General features: G+C 46.5%; 1 protein-coding gene across 1 annotated transcript; it reads left to right on the top strand.

The window, feature by feature from the left end:
* The first annotated feature begins 4440 nt into the window (after nucleotides 1–4440).
* On the top strand, nucleotides 4441–10931 carry LOC120930285 (probable serine/threonine-protein kinase DDB_G0277449). Its single transcript, XM_040341507.1, has 4 exons — nucleotides 4441–4783; nucleotides 6473–6661; nucleotides 7960–8091; nucleotides 10663–10931. Exons 1-4 carry the CDS (start codon nucleotides 4595–4597, stop codon nucleotides 10828–10830), a joined length of 678 nt encoding a protein of 225 aa, XP_040197441.1. The 5' UTR covers nucleotides 4441–4594; the 3' UTR covers nucleotides 10831–10931.
* The last annotated feature ends 11773 nt before the right edge of the window (nucleotides 10932–22704 follow it).

The raw sequence follows: 22704 nt of genomic DNA, 5'->3' as shown, positions 1-22704 counted from the left end.
TGGGAAGGTAAGTGATCAAAGATAACTACAATGATAACTACAATGGAACCTCGGATTGCGAGTAACGTGGTTAACGAGCGTTTCAAAATACGAGCACTGTATTTAAAAAAATCCTAACTCGGTTTGTGAGTGTTGACTAACAAAATGAGCAGATTCAGGCCAAAGCGGTGTGCAGTACCGCGTTTGGCCTGAGGTGGGGGGTGCTGGAGTCGAACGGCGCCGTTTGGAGCTGCTCGGAAAAACTCGGAAATACTATTAGGTAGATTCACAAAGAGTTAGGCCGGCTTATCTACAGATAAGCCGACCTAACTCTGAATCTGCACCGACCTATGTTTAGATTGCGCCGTCCTATCTTAGATTGCAATGTTTTGGCTTACCGCTAGGTGTCGCTTCCATTGCGGCCGGCGTAGATTATGTAAATGAGCATTTACGACGATTCCCGAATGAACGCGAGCCCGCCGCAGTTGATTAACGTCGTTTCCGTAAGCGATAGGCCGCCTAAAGTTATTCCACCTATGAGGTGGAATAACAATGTCATGTATGGCCGCCGTTCCCGCTGCGAGATTCAAATTTTTTATGTCGTTTGCGCAAGTCGTCCGCGAATCGGGATTTACGTCGTTTACGTACACGTCGAAATCAATAGGCCCGTACGGCCTACTTAGCCGCAATGCGCACTGGGAAATGTAGTCGCCCGGCGCATGCGCAGTGTCAAAAAACGTGAGGTCAAGCCTCATTTCCATACAACACGCCCCCCTCCAAGTCATTTGAATTAGGCGCGCTTACGCCCGCTCGTTTTAGGCTACGCCACCGAAAATGAGCAGGTAAGTGGTTTGAGAATCACTACTAGCCTAACTAATTTACAGCGGTGTAGCCTAAAAAGACTAGGCTAGGCCGCCCTAAAGTTAGGCGCCCCTACGTGAATCTACCTATGAGTTCCCGAGCCTTTCCGAGGTTCGCCGAGTTCAGCCGAGCTGTCCTCTGGCCTTTCCGGCTGTTTCCGAGGCTCTCTGGCGCCCCTCTGCCTCTGTTTGCATGCGGTATTGCATGCCATTGAAGGCAATGCGGAACAAATTATTTTAGTTTCCATTGACTTCAATGGGGAAACTCGCTTTGATATGCGAGTACTTTGGATTACGAGCATTCTCCTGGAACAGATTATGCTCGTAATCCGAGGTTCCACTGTACTAAGGAAACCATAAACATGGGGGAACACAATATGACCCTCCTCACAGAAGACTGTACACCATGTGCAGCATAAACATATACTCTCAGCCAAGTCTGTGAGGAGAAGGATGGGAATGAAGTACTGAACAAGAGTATCTGTACACCCTTGTGCTCCACCACTGCAAGGGTTAAATGCTCATTTTGCCTAGAGAGAGGTGAATATGGTGAGATCCTTAACTTATTAATCACTTTCCTGGCAGCCAGCGCTCTCCTCTGCTTCCCATGGCCCTCAACATCCTTCCATATAATGCAGGACTCCTGGATCTGCACTATATGGGATGAGATCAGAGAGCTACAACCGACCAGGCAATGAAGGGAAGACACTTCAGAGGGAATGGTCATGCAGTGGGGGGGAAGCCTGCGGGAGTAAGGAATACAGTAAATACAGTATATCACCTTATTCATCATCCCCAAGGTACAATGAGCAACTAACCCTTGTAGAGCAGAGGGTGACCCCACTGCAAGGGAACATTGTAATGGGGAGTGCCACACTGTACCTGGCAGTCCACCTCGTCTGACTTCTGCGGAGTGAATTCTGATTGGTCGCTCTGAGTTATGATGCTTATAAATAAGCCTCCTGTGGTGAATAAGGCTGAGTCTCTCTCTGTGTACAGAACACATATGGTAGTCGGTCATATTTAACCACTTGCTTACTGGGCACATAAACCCCCTTCGTTCCCAGGCGAAATTTCAGCTCCCGGCACTGCGTCGCTTTAACTGACATTTGCGCGGTCGTGCGACGTGGCTCCCAAACAAAATTGACGTCCTTTTTTCCCCACAAATAGAGCTTTATTTTGGTGGGATTGATCACCTCTGCGTTTTTTATTTTTTGCGCTATAAACAAAAAAAGAGCGACAATTTAAAAAAAAAATGTTTTTTTTTTACTTGTTGCTATAATAAATATCCCAATTTTTTTTTTAAAAAACTATTTTTTTTCTCAGTTAAGGCCGATACGTATTTTTGTAAAAAATAAATCGCAATAAGCGACTGGTTTGCGCAAAAGTTATAGCGCCTACAAAATGGGGAACAGAATTATGATTTTTTTTTTATTTATTTTTTTTATACTAGTAATGGCGGCGATCTGCGATTTTTATTGGGACTGCGATATTGCGGCGGACGTATCGGACACTTTCGACACAAATTTGGGACCATTCACATTTATACAGCGATCAGTGCTATAAAAATGCACTAATTACTGTATAAATGTGACTGGCAGGGAAGGGGTTAACACTAGGGGGTGAGGAAGGGGTTAAATGTGTAGCCTGGGTGTGTTCTAACTGTGTGGGGGGTGACTGGGGGAGATGACCGATGCTGTATCCCTATGTACAAGAGACACAGATCGGTCTCCTCTCCTCTAACAGCACGTGGAGCAATGTGTTTACACACAGAGCTCCACGTCTCTGCTGTTACCGGCTGTGTCACCGACGATCGCGTGTACCCGGCGGACATCGCGGCCGCCAGGTACACGCATCGGGTCCCCAGCGATGTGGCGGCACAGTGTTTACCCGAGGCGCGCCCGGGTAATGCTTTTAAAAATACGTCCAAAGACGTCCAGTTGGCACTTGAGAGCCGCGCTGTTGACGTCTTTTGTCAATAGCGCGGGTCTCAAGTGGTTAATTAAATGGCAAAACCAACAGGACAGAAGAAATGAAAGATAATTAGGCATAGAACATGAGGATTGTATAATAATGATATTACAGCTAGAGTGCATGGAAAAGATGATGTATTAACTGTCTCTCTTCTACAGGTGGTGCTGGCGACACACCGTGACAGCGGACAACCGGTGGCTGTGAAAATAGCCCACAAGAGAGAACCAATTGTGGAGAACCCAGACAGGGTGCTGAATGAGCGGATAGCCATGGAGATAGCTGGGGGCAATCTTTTCTGCGCCCATGCTTATGCCACGTTCCAGACGGAGGTAAGTCTAATGTTGTAAAAGTTAAAAAGACAGAATTATCAAATGAACAGCATATATAAAATGTGACATACAGGAGCACAAACATTGCTTGTATCTAGGATGAGATGAATCAGATGTAGGAGAAGACACCAGAAACATGTTACCAAATAATGTACATTGCTCATACCTCCCAACTTTTCAACTTCAGAATGAGGGACAAATGAGCATACCCCCCAAACGAAGTTGAGTGGGGGCGGATCAAAGAAAGTTGTTGAGCGGAGGGGGGGGGGGGGGGTCCGCGGATGAAAGTTGTTGGAGCAGGGGGGGGTCAGAGAGTTGTTAGCGGGGGGGGTTCCGGCGGATCAAAGTTGTTGAGCGGGGGGGGGGGGGGGTACGTGGATTGTTGAGCGGGGGGGCCGCAGATCAAAGTTGTTGAGCGGGGGGGTTCCGTGGATCGGAGTTGTTGAGCGGGGGGAGTTTATCGCCAAACGCGGGACCATGGGATTTATCGCGAAACGCAGGAAAGGAAAATATTTACCACGAATCACGGGGGGGGGGGGGGGGTGCCGCGGGACAATAGCACTTCTCGCGGGACCGCGGGACATATCCGGGAACACAACAGTATTTACAGCAAATTCCTGAAAGTGAGATGCTATAGCAAATTATACAATGTGTTACTTACAGCGACTTACTTATGAGATAGATAGATACATAGATAGATAGATAGATAGATAGATAGACATCATGTAGTTTGTTTTGGTAGAAAATTGTAACGTTGCTTTAATTTGGACCTTTAAACTGAAATTCATTCACTGACCTGTCTGTATTCTTTCCCCAGAATTACTTATTCTACGTTATGGAGTACATGAGGGGAGGAGATCTGAATGACATTGACGAGGTCCTTGGCATAACTGACCACTGGTACACAATGGACCTCCCCACCGTCAAACTCGTGGCAGCGGAGCTCGTGTGTGGCCTGCAGTACCTGCATTCCAGAGGCATCGTTCACAGGTAGTATAACATTCTTCAATCGTTTTACAATTCACCCCAACCCCCCCGATGAATGAAAGGTTCAGTTGCTGTTCCATTCATTCCATATTCTTGTTTTATTACAATTCTTCTCCTTCCTCTGATGTAAGCGGAAGGGAAGCAATTACCAATGTGGTCATCACAGCAATCACAAGGTACTGAGCTGTTCAGATCAGCTCTGCACACTGTGTCTGTATACTGAGCTGTACAAGCATGGCTCGGTACACAGTGGTTCGAGGACACAACAGCTACCCAAAAGCATGGTTTATAAAATGCCCAGTAGTGGTCTGTACGGTGGAAGGTAAGTGCACTAAATGAGCTGTGCTGTCATTAACCAATCAGTTCATGAAAGATATGACTGTGTTTCCTGAATTGCATGGACTGTGCTAGAAAAGGGAGCTTTGTGATTGTTGATCCCTCTGTGGATCAGTAATATTGGGGTATATGGGGGATAATTGTCTAAACTGCAGTCCTGACACTTTTTTTCTCCACAGGGACATGAAGACGGAAAACGTTCTTGTAGACAGCGCCGGTCATGTACATATTGCTGACTTCGGCTTGGCAGCTTTAAACGTGTTTGGAGACAACATGGTGACAGAATACTTTGGACATATGTATAATGGAGCTCCAGAGGTAAGTTAAAAAATAAAAAATTCTACTTTTGTAATATGCTCATGTACACAGCAATTATATATCATATTAGTCCTGAAGAAACCTGTTTAAATCTGTCAATAAAGGACCAGATTGGGCCTGTCCAGAATGAAAGAGAACCTGTGTATGAAGTGCAACTATCAATCTGATTAGACCTAGATGATAGAGAACCAATATACACAGTGGCCCAGATTCAGTAAGCAATTGCGCCTGCGTAACCAGTTCTGGGATTGGAAGTTTTGCTCGGGAGTCATCCAGCCCTGGGGGTCCTGTCCGGTTAGCATCCAACCCTGGGGGTCCTGTCCAGTTAGCATCCAGCCCTGGGGGGTCCTGTCCAGTTAGCATCCAGCCCTGGGGGGTCCTGTCCAGTTAGCATCCAGCCCTGGGGGGTCCTGTCCAGTTAGCATCCAGCCCTGGGGGGTCCTGTCCAGTTAGCATCCAGCCCTGGGGGTCCTGTCCAGTTAGCATCCAGCCCTGGGGGGTCCTGTCCAGTTAGCATCCAGCCTTGGGGGATCCTGTCCAGTTCGCATCCAGCCCTGGGGGTCCTGTCCAGTTCGCATCCAGCCCTGGGGGGCCCTGTCCAGTTAGCATCCAGCCCTGGGGGGTCCTGTCCAGTTTAGCATCCAGTCCTGGGGGTCCTGTCCAGTTAGCATCCAGCCCTGGGGGTCCTGTCCAGTTCGCATCCAGCCCTGGGGGGTCCTGTCCAGTTCGCATCCAGCCCTGGGGGGTCCTGTCCAGTTAGCATCCAGCCCTGGGGGGTCCTGTCCAGTTCGCATCCAGCCCTGGGGGGTCCTGTCCAGTTCGCATCCAGCCCTGGGGGTCCTGTCCAGTTCGCATCCAGCCCTGGGGGTCCTGTCCAGTTCGCATCCAGCCCTGGGGGTCCTGTCCAGTTCGCATCCAGCCCTGGGGGTCCTGTCCAGTTCGCATCCAGCCCTGGGGGTCCTGTCCAGTTCGCATCCAGCCCTGGGGGGTCCTGTCCAGTTCGCATCCAGCCCTGGGGGTCCTGTCCAGTTCGCATCCAGCCCTGGGGGTCCTGTCCAGTTCGCATCCAGCCCTGGGGGTCCTGTCCAGTTCGCATCCAGCCCTGGGGGTCCTGTCCAGTTCGCATCCAGCCCTGGGGGGTCCTGTCCAGTTCGCATCCAGCCCTGGGGGTCCTGTCCAGTTCGCATCCAGCCCTGGGGGGTCCTGTCCAGTTCGCATCCAGCACTGGGGGGTCCTGTCCAGTTTAGCATCCAGCCCTGGGGGTACTGTCCAGTTCGCATCCAGCCCTGGGGGGTCCAGTTTAGCATCCAGCCCTGGGGGTCCTGTCCAGTTAGCATCCAGCCCTGGGGGTCCCGTCTCTTTGCTCAGGATTAATTTAAATCCATATACTATGTATCACTGATATCATTATTCTGAATAGTAATCTGTCAGGATAAAAATCACTCGCCAGTTTTGCAAGGGTCAGAGAATTGTACTTATAGCTCTGTGTGTACAAACAGTGAATAATGCCTTGTTTATGTCAGCTCCACATAGAGGTTGGATGATTCTTAATGACCTAAGTTATACATTTGAATGAAAACTTCTGGGTGGAGCCTTGTTCTAAATGATGTTGCTGTATTCCACTCTGATTTGTCACTCTAATCCTTCTCTCTCTCTCTCTCTCTCTCTCTCTCTCCGATTTTCCCACAGATGTTGTTCGAACGTCCGTATGATGGAGCCGCGGATTACTTTGCATTGGGGGTCTTACTATTTCGATTTGCATTGAGTCGACTTGCCTTTAAAGACAGTTTCACTTCTTCACGAGGCATAAAGTATGGTCGGCCATGCTTCCCAGACGACCCTGCCCCCGACCCCGACCTCAAGGACCTTCTGGAAAAGGTACGTAGTGACAGTCCAAGAGGGACAGGTAAAGTTGACATATAGGCTCAGCCGAGGAGCCAATAGTGCTTTATAAATGTAGTTTAAATTTCACTTGCTTTGGGACTCTGAAAAAAAAGCGAAGCCCCATTCATTGTAATGATTGTAAAAAAATAAAGTGTCATGTGACAGCACTCATATCCTATGATTACACATTACTTGCAGCATTATCAGTGCCGGCCCAAGACATTGTGCTGCCTGGAACCAAGAATGAAACGCTGCCCCCCCCCCTCCCCTCCCAGAAAAAAAATCACGCCAACCAAAAGGCCCCCACATTCATTATTTTATATCATGATAACTAAAGGGGACCCGTCATGGCTCTATACATGTATAAAGAAGTATAAAGAGGACCTGTCATTGCTCTATACATGTATAGGAGTATAAAGAGGACCTGTCATGGCTCTATACATGTATATAGAGGACCTGTCATTACTCTTTACATGTAAAGGAATATCAAGAGGACCTGTCATGGCTCTATAAATGTATATAGGACTATAAAAAGTACCTGACATGGCTCTATACATGTATAAAGGAGTATAACGAGGGACTGTCATGGCTCTATAGATGTATAAAGAGAACCTGTCATGGCTCTATACATGTATATAGAGGACCTGTCGAGACTCTTTACATGTAAAGGAATATAAAGAGGACCTGCCATGGCTCTATAAATGTATATAGGAGTATAAAGAGGACTTGTCGTGGCTCTATACATGTATAAAGGAGTATAACGAGGGCCTGTCATGGCTCTATAGATGTATAAAGAGGGCCTGTCATGGCTCTATACATGCATATAGGCGTATAAAAGGACCTGTCAGGGCTCTATACATGTATCCAGGAGTATAAAGGGACCTGTGAATTGCCGGCGGCAAAAAGTTAAAAAATATATATATTTATAGCACAAAAAATATCACCAAAAGAAAGCTTTATTTGTGGGAAAAAAAGAACATCAATTTTATTTGGGTAGCGGAGCTGGCGGAACGGGCTGGCGGGCATCAGTATGCTGCCCCCCTAAAAGTGCTGCCTGGTACCCATGGTACCACCCGGTCCCATCATAGGGCCGGCCCTGAACATTATGCAGAGAACACACCGCAGACTCCACATGGCGCCCAGCATTTTATTAATAGGATGTACATTACCTGCGCCGTGTGGAGTATTTCCTGCGATGTGCGGAGAGTGAAGGCCACAGAACTGTATAAATAGACTTCTTAGCAATGTTATGCCATAGCTGTCATCTCATGTTTTTCTATTTTCCCCCACAGCTCTTGTGTAAAGATCCATGCAGGCGCAAGGATTTCATTGCCGACATACAAGATCATCCATTTTTCAACGGAATAAACTGGAAGGAACTGGAAGCGGGGGAGGCACCCCCTCCTTTTTCCATGCGACGGAAGGTACGTAAAAAAAATCTGAGCAGTGTGTTTATGTGCGGTCCACTAACCTGTCATTGTACACAGCTGTGACCAATCATGACACACTTTTAGCGGGGGGGGGTTTATAGAGGAAACAATGACATTTGTGAGACAGGAATTCCAAGCTAAACACTAAGGGCCAGATTCTTGTAGAATCTGCGGCGGCGTAGCGTAAGCCATTTACACTACGCCGCCGCAACTTACTGGAGCAAGTGCCGTATTCTCCAAGCACTTGCTCCGTAATTTGCGTCGGCGCAGTGTAATTGGCCCGGCGTAAGGCCGCGTAATTCAAAGGGGGCGGCTTATATTTAAATTAAGCGCGCCCCCGCGCCGATCGAACTGCGCATGCGCTTGGCGGAAAAATCGCCCAGTGCGCATGCTCCAGTTCACGATGGAAAACGTCAATGACGCCGACGTGGGCGTCATTGACGTAAAGTCGTATTCGCGGACGACTTACGAAAACGACGTAAACAACGGAAAAAGCCGACGCTGACCCGACGCCATACTTAACATGGCATACAACGGACCTACGTAAACTTGCCCCTCATATTAGCAAGGGCAAGTTTACGCTTACGTAAACGTTGTAAATTCTCTGCGTCGTCCGCGCGTACGTTCGGGAATCGATGTAAATTGCTAATTTACATAAGCGACGGGAAAACGACGAGGCGACACCTAGCAGCGGAAAAAAAAATTACATTTAAGATCTGACAGCGTAAGAGCCTTACAATTGTCAGATCTAAGGGATATCTATGCGTAACTGATTCTAAGAATCAGTCGCATAGATAGGCCGGGCCAGATTAGGACTTACGATGGCGCAAATGGCTTTGCACCGTCGTAACGCCTTTGAGAATCAGGCCCTATCTAATCTAAAAAATGCCCCCTCCCCCAACATCTATATTCATTAACCTATCGGGCTGCTCCAATCTGGTCAGGTGATCCACCTTGTGTCAGCCAGCAGCAGCTGCAGGGGAGAGCAAAGAGTGCCGGCAATGGCTGGAATGCCTGGGAGTGTTGACACCCATAGACTCATATGGCCCAACAGTTTTTGGTGCTCCCTGCTCTCCCCTGCAGCTGTTGCTCCTGATTCAGGAACCTCATTACACCGACTGCAGCCTAAAATCTGCGCGGCATAAGGCACTTATGCCTCGCAGATTTTAGGCTGCATTCTTGTGCTTGCCGCTAGGGGGCGCTCCCATTGTGATCAGCGTGTAGTATGCAAATTGCATACTACCAACTGATTCACAAACTTGGGCGGGCCCCGTGCAAGCCAGGTACGGAGTTTCCGTACGGCAACATTAGCGCAAGGCTGCCCTTTCTAATAGCAGGGGCAGCCAATGCTAAAGTATAGCCGGCCTTCCCGCGCCGTGAAATTTGAATTTCACGGCGTTTGCGTAAGTGTTTCGTGAATGGCGCTGGACGCCATTTACGTTCACTTTGAAGCAAATGACGTCCTTGCGACGTCATTTGCCGCAATGCACGTCGGGAAAGTTTCCCGACGGAGCATGCGCTGTACGCTCGGCGCGGGAGCGCGCCTAATTTAAATGATTCCCGCCCCCGGCGGGATCATTTAACTTGCGCGCGCTTACGCCGGGCAAATTTGCCGGCGCGCCCTCGCAGTTCACGGAGCTACTGCTCCGTGAATCGAGGGCAGCGCAAAATATTTGCGGGGGCGCAGGGCAAAATCGTTGCCCTGCTGCCCCGCAAATATCGCGCAAAGCTATGCTGAATCTGGGCCAGTACATTTGCCTTAAAGGGGTTGTAAAGGATTTTTTTCCCCCCTAAATAGCTTCCTTTACCTTAGTGCAGTCCTCTTTCACTTACCTCATCCTTCCATTTTGCTTTTAAATGTCCTTATTTCTTCTGAGAAATGCTCCCTTCCTGTTCTTCTGTCTGTAACTCACCACAGTAATGCGAGGCTTTCTTCCTGGTGTGGAAAAAGCCTCTTGAGGGGGGAGGGGGCGAGCAGGCAAGTCAGGACACTCTCTACTTTGCAGATAGAGAAAGATTTGTTTTAGTGGGCGTCCTGACACTCCTGCTCGCCCCCTCGAGAGGCTTTCTCCACACCAGGGAGAAAGCCTCGCATTACGGTGGTGAGTTACAGACAGAAGAACAGGAAGTGAGGATTTCTCAGAAGAAATAAGGACATTTAAAAGCAAAATCGAAGGATGAGGTAAGTGAAGGAGGACTGCACTAAGGTAAAGGAAGCTATTTAGGGAAAAAAATTGTACCTTTACAACCCCTTTAAGCAAATCAACCCCAATGTGTGACGCTGTGAATGTGAGAGGATAGCAACTGGCAGATCTCAGCCTGACTCAATCTGAAGACTCGGGAGAAGTGAAATTAGGGGACAAATATAAACTATTCAGAAGTGAGTTTCCACAATTCTAATAGTGACAATCCTTATCTTTGCTTCTGCACAGTGGTGACTGGTATCTGACATCTCAGTCATATAGACTTGAATGGTCCATACAGGGGCAGATGGTCCCCAAAGGTCATAGAGGCATTTCCTCTAATAAGTGGTGGATCTCATGGCTTTCTCTTTTTCTTTTTTAGGGCTTCAGAGACGTCACAAGAGACATAATAAAACCGGAAGACCTGATGAACAACATAGATTCTGACGGAGACCCTATTGAACCTTCAATTTCAGCTGAGGAACAGAAGATGTTTGATGGCTTTTCCTTTGTCAGTGATGAATGGAAAGCCATGAAGAAGATGAAATAAAGCCAAACACACCAGGTTGTTGGGATCTTAGTAGAGGCGAGGGGGTTATGCTAGGAGCAGGGATTAGGGGGGTTGTGCTAGGAAGGTTATTTTAGGGGGGTGCAAGGAGATAGGATTAGGGAGGGTTTGTGCTATGGAGATGATTTGGGAAGGTTTGTGCTAGGTGGGGGGCCTAGTGCTCTTTCTAAATCATCTATAACCACGTGCCAAAATGGGGAATTTGAGTAGAGGTGGGTGGGTTGTGCTGGGAGGGGGCATTAGGGGAGTTTGTGCTAGGAGGGTTATTTTAGGGGGGATGAAAAGAGGACGATAGGTTGGGCTGTGCTAGGAGATAGGATTGGAGAGGGTTTGTGCTATGGAGGCGATTTGGGAAGGTTTGTGCTAGGTGGGGGGCCTAGCACTCTTTCTAAATCGTATAACCATGTGCCAGAATGGGAATTTGAGTAGAGGTGGGTGGGCTGTGCTAGGAGGGGCTATTAGAGGGTTGTGCTAGGAGGGTTATTTTAGGGGGAAGGAGGAGGGATAGGGTGGGCTGTGCTAGGAGATAGGATTAGGGAGGTGATTTGGGAGGGTTTGTGCTAGGTGGGGGGCCTAGTACTCTTTCTAAATCATATAACCATGTGCCAGAATGGGAATTTGAGTAGAGGTGGGTGGGTTGTGCTAGGAGGGGGTATTAGGGGGTTGTGCTAGGAGGGTTATTTTAGGGGGGTGAAAGAAGGAGGGATAGGGTGGGCTATGCTAGGAGGGGGTATTAGAGGGTTATTTTAGGGGGGTTAAAGAAGGAGGGATAGGGTGGGTTGTGCTAGGAGGGGGTATTAGGGGGGTTGTGCTATCAGGTTTATTTTAGGGGGTGAAAGAAGGAGGGATAGGGTGGGCTGTGCTAGGAGGGGGTATTAGGGGGTTGTGCTAGGAGTTTTTTTAGGGGGGTGAAAGGAGGGATAGGGTGGGTTGTGCTAGGAGGGAGTATTAGGGGGGTTGTGCTAGGAGGGTTATTTTAGGGGGGGTGAAAGGAGGGATAGGGTGGGTTGTGCTAGGAGGGAGTATTAGGGGGGTTGTGCTAGGAGGGTTATTTTAGGGGGGTGAAATGAGGGATAGGGTGGGTTGTGCTAGGAGGGAGTATTAGGGGGGTTGTGCTAGGAGGGTTATTTTAGGGGGGAGAAAGGAGGGATAGGGTGGGTTGTGCTAGGAGGGAGTATTAGGGGGGTTGTGCTAGGAGGGTTATTTTAGGGGAGTGAAAGGAGGGATAGGGTGGGTTGTGCTAGGAGGGAGTATTAGCTTAGTGTAGTTAGTGTAGGTCCTGCCCTAGAAGAGTCTACCTTGCCGTGGTGGGCAGGCTTGGAATCTCTTGGTCAAAAGTGTGTCAGCGAATGGGCGAGACGATCACTAGATCTTCACTTCTGGCCAATTGATTTTACCAAAGGACTCTTGGTTTAATCAGAGTATATATAGTTGGAAAATATATATTTTTTTTTATAGGTCCATAATTATACTTTCATAAACACACAATAAAAAATTGGTATATTTACATTTGAATTGCTTCCTCTTTTATTTAATCCTCTCATGACCACTTGGATGCACAGGCCACATTTGCAAGGCTGGAAGGGGCTCTATGGCTACTTCTTCCACTTCTGGTGTGTGTAGGGATGTGTAATAGGTGTTTATGTATTAACATGTGTCCTAACCATGTATATACTGACAGGCCCCTTATGTGACAATATCCTCTCAATCAGGGCTCAAGTCCTGCGGGAACGCGTGGGAACGGAGTTCCTGCACTTTTTTCTCAGCAGGAACGCAGTTCCCTTTGCAGGACGAGAGCAGCCAAGCCACCCGAGCCAATCCTTCACTAAGCGGCGATGCCCAGCTCGAGTCACTGTCAGGGGCAGGCGAACCTTAGTAATCCTTTATGTTACCGGCCGCTTCCTGTATATGGATTCATCGGGTAGTGTGCGGGTATTCCGTCACTTCCTTGATGCCGCAATGTCTCCGGGGAGCTTTTGTCATTGTTCCCAGGAGACATTGCGGAGGTCTGCCGCGAATTATCGAGAGATTTATAAAGAACTTGCTTAAAGAAAAACATGCAGTTTAGTAATTATGCATATGAGCGTATCATTTTTTTTTTTTTGGTGGGGGAGTGGATTTTGGGTGGGAGTTCCCTCACTTTTTTCCCCAGGACTTGACCCCTGCTCTCAGTGGAGACATCAGGGGTATTCTAGCTTCACCCCAAGTACAGGATATTTGATTCCCCTTAACTAGGAAAAGATATAATGTTCTCAGGGAATTTTACATTAATTTTTAACCACTTCCCTACCGCTGGATGTCATATGACGTCCTGGACTTTCAGTGGGAATATCTGAGTGATGCCTGAGGCTACAGGTATCATTCAGATATCCATCTTTTCAGCCGACGATTCTGTGCACCATAAGAATGATCATAGCGGCAGTTCCACCGCTTGATCATTCTTATAGGTGACGGGAGGGGACGTCCCCCCTCCCGCCACCATCGGGGACCTGGAGAAACGATCTGTCGGCGCCAGATAGGAAGCATAAAGATGATTGGTGACCAGATGGTCACCAGTCATCTCTATGACCGTTTTGCGGCCCGGGTGCGACATTATGATGTCACGCCCAGGTACCCGGAAGTAAACAAAGCCGTAATCGCGGCTGTCAACATGAGATCGTGATTTTTTTTTCACAATCTCATGCTTTCTAGCACTAGGTGTCGCCTATGGAGATTTTTAAGTACTGAAGTCTGGTGCCATTAGTGTGTGCAGTTTTAAAGCGTGACATGTTGGGTATCTATTTACTCGGCGTAACATAATTTTTCACATTATAAAAAAAAATTGGGCTAACAGTTTTGTTATTTTCTAATTCATGAAACCGTTTTTAATTGCCAAAAAAAAGGCGTTTGAAAAATGATTGTGCAAATACAGTGCAAGACAAAAAGTTGCAATGACTGCCATTTTATTCCCTAGGGTGTCTGCTAAAAAAACACACATTATATATATATATATATATATATATATATATATATATATATATATATATATATATATATATATAGGCCGGGATTTACGTAGCTCGGCGTATCTTTGAGCGGGCGTAGCGCATCTCATATGCGATACGCCGACATAACATAGAGAGACAAGGCCAGTATTCACAAAACACTTGCTCCCTTAGGCCCCATACACACGATAGAATCCATCCGCAGATAAATCCCAGCAAATGGGTTTCTGCGGATAGATCCTATGGTGTGTACACGCCAGCGGATCTGTTTCCGCGGAGAAATCTCCTCTGGGATGGATTCCAGCAGATCGGATATTTGCTGACATGCACAACAAATCCATCTGCTGGAATCCATCCCAACAGATGGATCCGCTCGTCTGTACAGACTCACCGGATCCATCCGTCCAAAGGGATTCCCCGCACGCGTCGTAATGATTTGACGCATGCGTGGAATTCCTTATATGACAGCGTCGCGCCCGTCGCCGCATCATAATCGCGGCGACGGCGCGACACGTCATCGCCAGAGGATTTCCGCGCGGATTTCAATGCGATGGTGTGTACACTCCATCGCATAGAAATCTGCGGAAATCTTTGAGAGGATTTATCCGTGGAAACGGTCCGCTGGACCGTATCCGCGGATAAATTCTCTTGTGTGTATGGGGCCTAAGTTACGGCGGCGTAGTGAAAATGCATGGGCCGGCGTAAGCCCGCCTAATTCAAAGTAGGCAGGTAGTGGGCGTGTTGTATTAAAATGATTCCTGACCCCATGTAAATGAATGGCCGTACGAACGGCGCATGCGCGCGCATGCTCAGAATCACGTTGCATATACTCCCTAATATACGACGGCTCAATGCGTACGACGTGAACGTAACCTACGCCCAGCCCCTTTCACGTACGACTTACGTAAATGACGTAAAATACGACGCTGTTCCCGCGCCCATACCTTAACATGACTTACCCCTGCTTTATGAGGGGTAAACTTACGCTGGACGTACGCCTTATGTAAACAGCGTAGATTACTGCGACTGGCGTAAGAACGTTCGTGAATCGGAGTATCTTGCTCATTTACATATTCGATGCGTAAAACAATGGAAGCGCCCCTTGCGGCCAGCGTAAATATTCACCCAAGATACGACGGCGTAGGAAACTTACGTCAGTCGGATGGAGCCAGAATTCAGGCGTATCTGGTTTCAAGAATACGGCACATAGATACGACGGCGCATCCGTGGACTTACGCGGCATATAAGAAGATACGTCGGCATAAGTCGTTCATGAATCCAAGCCATAGTGTTTGGGGGTTCTGAGTAATTTTCTAGCAAATAAATGATGATTTTTGCATGTAGGAGAAGAGTCCCACAATAGGCCGGGTATTGAAGTGGTTAATTAATTTTATATTCCTACACATTCCCCTCACAAAATATATAGGAAATGTTTTCCTGTTATCCAGGGCTAGAGGATCTGCTCTATTCAGAAATGTTTTTCTGCCCTCACAATCTATACTTTAGTATTAAGCCTTTCTCTAGTCTCCAATATAATTGTAAAACTCTCAATTTTAAAATCTCTTGCTTCTTAACCACTTGACCACCAGGCACGTAAACCCACTTAATAACCAGACCAATTTTCAGCTTTCGGTGCTCTCACAATTTGAATGACAATTACTTAGTCATACAACATTGTACCCAAATTAATTTTTCGTCCTTTTTTTCACACAAATAGAGCTTTCTTTTGGTGGTATTTAATCACCATTGGGTTTTTTATTTTTTGCGCTATAAGAGAAAAAATTCTGTAAAAAGAGTAGTGTGGGGTATTGCAGAGTAGTGTGGGGTATTGCAGAGGAGTGTGGGGTATTGCAGAGTAGTGTGGGGTATTGCAGAGTATTGCACAGTCTTAGTATGGGGCAGGGATGGCTGAGCAGGGATGGATGGCTGGATCTGTGACTGCAGTTGTCACAGATCCTGCCCACAGCACTCGTGCTGCATCCGCTCTCTCCCTCCCCCCCTCCTCTCACACTGTACCGTTCGGTACAGAGAGGGGAGGGAGGAACCGGTTTGTTTACAAGTGATCGCTCCGTCATTGGACGGAGCGATCACGTGGTAAACCGCCGCTATCAGCAGCGATTTAACGTTATACCTTATGCGGACCCGGCGGTCACGGACATTGCCTAATATAGCATAATATACGCGGTTTGCGTAAGGCGTACGTCCGGCGTAAAGTTATTCCCCATATAGGAGACGTAACTCATGCAAAGATATGGACCAGGGAACAGAGCCTTCGTATTTTACATTGTCCTATTTTTTCTTCCGTCTGCGGATCAGATCAGATGAACACGGTCCATGTTCATCCGATCCCCCCATAGGGGAGAGCGGAGAAAAGACAGGGTGGTCCCTGCACAGTGTGCGGGGACCGCCCTGTCAGCCGACGACTCAGCGGGGATCTACGGAGCGATCCCCACTGAGCTTACGGACACACGGAGGCGGATCATTACTGATCAAATATATATGTACCCCAAAATTGGGGTTGTGTTTCCTCGGTGGGACTTTTAGATTGGGAGACTGGTTGTAAATAAAGTGAAAAATTGATTGGTAAACAATAATATTGTCACAAAGTATCAAATTTTATTTAGTGTTGTTAAGGTGAACAACACATCAAGGCCAAAGTTTACAAAATGTGGTAAAAGCATCCAATATGACCAAGAAAAGGGGTAAGCAAATCCGGGCATACAGAGGTTTAAACATCAAAAATTACAAGAATAATAACAAAACATAGAAAACAGTATATAATAGCGACAAAAAATTGCGTATAGAAAACACCCTCTAAAACAGCTGTCTATTGCAGTAAAGACCAACGTGCCAACGTTTCGAGGCTTATATAGGGTAGAGCCTCTTCATCAGAGCGAGGGTCAAGCAAGGTTGTCGCTGTATAATCTAAAATGAAAGAAAAAATATAAATAGTAATGCAAAAGTAAGATACCAGAAAACAGAAACACAGAAAGTATCAATATTTCCTCATTCAGGTCGTTCCCCGTGTGTGAAGAGATGCACAAATGGACATACAGGTGGAGGGGCCACAAGAAAAGCCCCCTTTGTCAGTAAGTGTCTGTCTAACTGCACAGCTTATGCGCAGAGGTATGTGCTGAAAAGCGCTTAAAAATCAATTGGTTTAAGTATTAAATTCATTAAATTAATTGAATATTGGAGTTGCGTGGGATTACTGACAACAGAAGGCGGCCGGGGGAGGGGCTTGAGGCATACCTTAAAAACGCGAGAAACATAGGTCATCTGCTGAGAATATTAGAATGAACTTGAAGGGCCAGATTCACGTAGATCAGCGGATCTTTAGATCCGCTCGATCTACCTGATTTAAGATCCCCTCCCGCAAGTTTGAGAGGCAAGTGGGTAATTCACAAACCACTTACCTCCAAACTTGCGGTGGCGGATCGTAAATACCCCAGCGGAATTCAAATTCCGCGGCTAGGGGGAGTGTACTATTTAAATCTGGCGCGTTCCCGCGCCGATTTAAATGAGCATGCGCCAACCGCGGAATTTCCCGGCGTGCATTGCTCCCACTGACGTCGCTAGGACGTCAGTGGTTTCGACGCTTACGCAAACGACGTCCATCCGTATTCGAGAACGACTTACGCAAACGACGTAAAAAAAATTAAATTTGACGCGGGAACGACGGCTATACTTAACATTGGCTGCGCCTCATAGAAGCAGGGGTAAGTATACACCGGGAAAGCCGCTACGGAAACGTCGTAAGAACACTGCGTCTGGTCCGCGTACGTTCGTGAATTTGCGTATCTCGCTGATTTACATATTATTCAACGTAAATCAGCGGGAACGCCCCCGGCGCCATTTTCAATTGAAAATAAGATCCGACAGTGTAACACAGTGTAACACTGTCGGATCTTAGCCATATCTATGCGTACCTGATTCTATGAATCAGGCGCATAGATAGGACCAGTTTAAGTCAGAGATTCGATGGTGTATCAGGAGATACACCGTCGTATCTCTTTGTGAATCTGGCCCGAAGTGCCTTTCCCATAGTGAGACATGTACATCAAATACTGTGAAGGGGAAAGAAAAAAGCAAGCATATATATAGGGAGCCCCAAGCAATATATAAGGAATATAATGATCTAAATTCCTTTATAAAGATAATATGTCTCTAATGATTAAAGCATATAGGCAATTAATAATTACCTCTACATACTGGAAAACCCAGATAATGCGACAATTGAAACAAAGATGCCTGATATGAATGGAAGAGGGCTCACAATGATGGCCAGTTCTATGAACTAAGTTCAATCCCTATCAATAAAAAAAAGGAAAGGAGCACAAACATTAAAGAAAATAGAATTGAAAACAGTCCAAGCAGGTTGCAAGGGAAAGAAAAAAACAACCAGTGTCATGTTTTTTTCGTTTTTTTCTCTTTCTTTTTTTCTTTGTTTGTTTTTAGTTTGGTTTTAACCACTTTAGCCCCGGGCCTGTTTTTCAGAGTCGGTGTTTACAAGAGACAAAACCATTTTTTTTTGCTAGAAAATTACTTAAAACCCCCAAACATTATATATTTTTTTTTCTAACACCCTAGAGAATAAAATGGCAGTCATTGCAATACTTTTTGTCACACCGTATTTGCGCAGCGGTCTTACAAGCGCACTTTTTTTGGAAAAAATTCACTTTTTTAAATTAAAAAATAAGACAACAATAAATTTGGCCCAATTTTTTTATATATTGTGAAAGATAATGTTACGCCAAGTAAAATGATACCCAACATGTCACGCGTAAAAATTGCGCCCGCTCGTGGCATGGCGTCAAACTTTTACCCTTAAAAATCTTGATAGGCGACGTTTAAAAAATTCTACAGGTTGCATTTTTTGAGTTACAGAGTAGGCCTAAGGCTAAAATTATTGCTCTCGCTCTAACGATCGCGGCGATACCTCACTTGTGTGGTTTGAATACCGTTTTCATATGCGGGCGCTACTCACGTATACGTTCGCTTCTACGCGCGAGCTCGTCGGGACGGGGCGCTTTAAAAAAAAGTTTTTTTGGTTTTCGCATTTATTTTTATTTATTTTACAATTTTTAACACTGAAAAAAAAAATAAAAAAAAATTATCACTTTTATTCCTATTACAAGGAATGTAAACATCCCTTGTAATAGAAAAAAGCATGACAGGTCCTCTTAAATATGAGATCTGGGGTCAAAAAGACCTCAGATCTCATATTTAGGCTTAAATGCAAAAAAAAAGAAAAAATTTGGAAATGTAATTTTTTCAAATGACAAAAAAAAAAAATGTTTCTTTAAGAGGCTGGGCGGGACTGACGTTTTGACGTCACTTCCGCCCAGCAGAGCTATGGGGACGGGCGAAGGAGATTTTTCCTTCAGTCTCGTCCCCGCTCAGCTAGCGAACGGTCGCGATCCCCTCCGCGCGCTCTCAGCGATGGTATCAGTGCTTTCTCTCTGGTGTCAATGCACACTCTCTCAGCGATAGTGTCAGTGCTTTCTCTCTGGTGTCAGTGCACATTCTCTCAGCGATGGTGTCAGTGCTTTCTCTCTGGTGTCATTGCTCGCTCTCAGCGATGGTGTAAGTGCTTTCTTTCTCAGCAATGGTGTCAGTGCGATCTCTCTATTGTCAGTGCACACTCTCTCTCAGCGATGGTGTCAGTGTGCTCTCTCTGGTGTCAGTGCGCACTCTCTGGTGTCAGTGCACGCTCTCTCAGCGATGGTGTCAGTGCTTTCTCTCTGGTGTCAGTGCTCTCTCTCATCGATGGTGCCAGTGCTTTCTCTCTCAGCGATGGTGTCAGTGCGATCTCTATTGTCAGTGCGCACTCTCTCTCAGCGATGGTGTCAGTGTGCTCTCTCTGGTGACAGTGCGCACTCTCTGGTGTCAGTGCACTCTCTCTCATCGATGGTGTCAGTGCAATCTCTCTAGTGTCAGTGAGCTCTCTCTCTCTCAGCGATGGTGTCAGTGTGCTCTCTCTAGTGTCAGTGCGTGCTCTCTGGTGTCAGTGCGCTCTCTCTCAGCGATAGTGTCAGTGCAATCTCTCTAGTGTCAGCGCGCTCTCTCATAGCGATGGTGTCAGTGCGCTCTCTCATAGCGATGGTGTCAGTGTAAGGTGACCACATTTTTTAAATGAAATCCGGGGACATATTTTTTTTTACTAGTAATGTTGGCAATCAGCGACTCTCTGCCCATCACTGCCGCCGCCCGATTCACAGCCTCTCAAGTCTTACTCTCCGGGCCCCCGGCTACTACTGGGTGGGGAGCAGAGGAAGATCACTCCACTGGGGAAGGCAAGGACATAGGCAGGCAGGCGGCTGGCCGAGACTTAAGTCAAGGCAGAAGAACATGCGAGTGGAGTTGATTGGGAATGCGTTAGCTCGTCGAGTGCAGAGTGCCAAAGTTCGCTTGTGTGTAAGTTCTAACTGGTGGATGCGTTTTAACAGGGATCTTATTTTTTTTATGCTAGTCACTTTTTTAATAAACTCTCCCCTTATGACACATTTGTGAGCTTCCCATTGTGTAGTCAGTGAAGTATCGTCATTTTCGTTGCGCAGAAAATAATGGTTTAACGTCTCCTTAAACTCTAATGTGTCAGAAGGGTTTTTCAGTACCGCCGTGTTGAGTCTCCAAGTCTTGGTTATGTTGTTCTTTTCTGGGAAAGTCAAAGTCATGGTTACTGGATGATGGTCCGAGAGAGTAATAGGTTCAATTTTTGAGTCCGTCAGAAGTGGAAGGTCAGGCTGTGAGAGGAGGAGGTAGTCAATTCTGGAATATTTTTGGTGTATATTGGAGAAGTATGTGTAGTCCTTAGTCTGAGGGTTCATAATTCTCCATGTTTCATGAAGCATGAGGTCTTGAAATTGAATCTTGATTTGTTTCAGGGCCCTAAACGGTAAACTCGAACCATTTGAGGTATCTATCTATAAGAGGATTTAAAGGAGTGTTGAAATTTCCTCCAAAAATCAGGGTTCCTGAGGCGAAAGTTGTTAAGAGATCTTTGATTTTGCGGAAGAAGGCTACCTGCCTCACGTTTGGGGCATAGACATTGGCGATAGTAATGGGGTGCTGATTCAGCTTCCCTTTCAGAAAAATATATCGACCTTCGGGGTCAATCAAAGTGTCTACAATTTGGAATGGGGTCTGTCTGGATATCAGTGCCGAAACGCCTTTTGTCTCACCTATTGGATTGGTAGCGTGAAATGAAGTTGGAAATATTTTATCTCTTATTATTGGAATCTTATCAGATTTAAAGTGGGTTTTTTGTATAAGAATGATGTTGGCTTTTCGTCTGGAAAATTTGTTGATAAGTTTAGTTCTTTTTTCAGGGATGTTGAGCCCTTTTGCATTTATGGATGATATTTTTAGCGATAAAGGAACAGAGTGAACTTTGTCAGGAGGCATTTTGTTGACCTATGAATATCTATTTTTTAAACACTGAGGACCAGATTCACAGCCGAGATACGACGACGTATCTCCAGATACGCCGTCATATCTCTGCGTTGTGCCGTCGTATCTATGCGCCTGATTCTTAGAATCAGTTACGCATAGATATCTGTTAGCTGATTTACGCGTCAAAATATGTAAATTAGCTAGATACACAAATTCCCGAACGTACGCCCGGCCGACGCAGTAAAGTTACGCCGTTTACGTTAGGCTTTTCCCGGCGTATAGTTACCCCTGCTATATGGTGGCATAAGTGCGGCGTAACAATGTTAAGTATGGCTGTCGTTCCCGTGTCGAAATTTGAAAAAGTTACGTCGTTTGCGCAAGTCGTCCGTGAATGGGGCTGGACGTCATTTACGCTCACGTCGAAACCAATGACGTCCTTGCGGCGTACTTTGGAGCAATGCACACTGGGAAATTCCACGGACGGCGCATGCGCCGTTCGGGAAAAACGTCAATCACGTCGGGTCACAGAAGATTTACATAAAACACGCCCCCCTGATCCAAATTTGAATTAGGCGGGCTTACGCCGGCCGATTTACGCTACGCCGCCGCAACTTACTGAGCAAGTGCTTTGAGAATACAGCACTTGCCCGTCTAAGTTGCGGAGACGTAACGTAAATCAGATACGTTACGCCCGCACAAAGTTATGCGATCGTACGAGAATCTGTGTCATGATCTGTGTCATGGCTTTGGTCACCTGCTGGTGGCACTGTTTCTCCCAGTAACAGGGGTGCAGTTCTGGTGTCCACCAGCGGGTGTCTCCCATGGGATGACTCCTCTCAATTAAGGTGAACTGCTACAGGTATATAATCCCGCCCTTCACTACAGGTCAGGGCTTCAGTATTTTGCTTGTCAGCCTGTTCCCTACCTGATCTGATAGCTGTAGCCAACCTGTTCCTGATTTGCTCCCTGCCCTGGACTCTGGTTCTCCCCTTTGTCGCTTATTGACCCCGGCTTGTACTTTTGGACTTTGCTGCTCTCTCCTATCCTGGACCCCCGACTTGAACCTTGGACTTGCTTGTGTCTCATCCCTGCATTACCTGCTAGTTACGCTCTGATTTCTGGTATATATTCATTCACTAGTTCTGGTGGTTTATAGTTTGCTGTGTCATGCTTACTTGTCTTGGGGGTTTTCTATGATTGTTTTGCACGTGTGCTTAACCTTTAATAAACATATATTTTTCACTATCTTGGTGCCTATTTCCGTTAGTGCAGCCCATTGACCTGTTACCCAGTACTCAGATGCCTGCATAGGCATCCCCTGACAATCTGGCCCTGAGTAACTTTTGTTTTTTGGTGTATTTATTTTTATATTTTTTATTTTATTTTTAAATAATGCTGTTGCTTTATTGTTTGTATTACCTATAAGATTAATATTAGGTTCAGCGCAGTAATATATTTTTGCACATCAGAGAGATAG

The sequence above is a fragment of the Rana temporaria genome, chromosome 3 (assembly GCF_905171775.1).
Source record: "Rana temporaria chromosome 3, aRanTem1.1, whole genome shotgun sequence".
In the NCBI taxonomy this organism is placed as follows: Eukaryota; Metazoa; Chordata; class Amphibia; order Anura; family Ranidae; genus Rana; species Rana temporaria.
Note: the sequence above shows the minus strand (reverse complement) of the source record. Positions and strands in the feature narration are given on the sequence as shown.

What these genes read in the sequence shown, in the direction of transcription:
- LOC120930285 (XM_040341507.1), top strand. Translation starts at nt 4,595, where the DNA reads ATGGGGGATAATTGTCTAAACTGCAGTCCTGACACTTTTTTTCTCCAC. An exon ending in TGTATAATGGAGCTCCAGAG is followed by an intron (nt 4,784 to 6,472) that starts GTAAGTTAAAAA and finishes ATTTTCCCACAG; the next exon opens with ATGTTGTTCGAACGTCCGTA. An exon ending in CTTTTTCCATGCGACGGAAG is followed by an intron (nt 8,092 to 10,662) that starts GTACGTAAAAAA and finishes TTTCTTTTTTAG; the next exon opens with GGCTTCAGAGACGTCACAAG.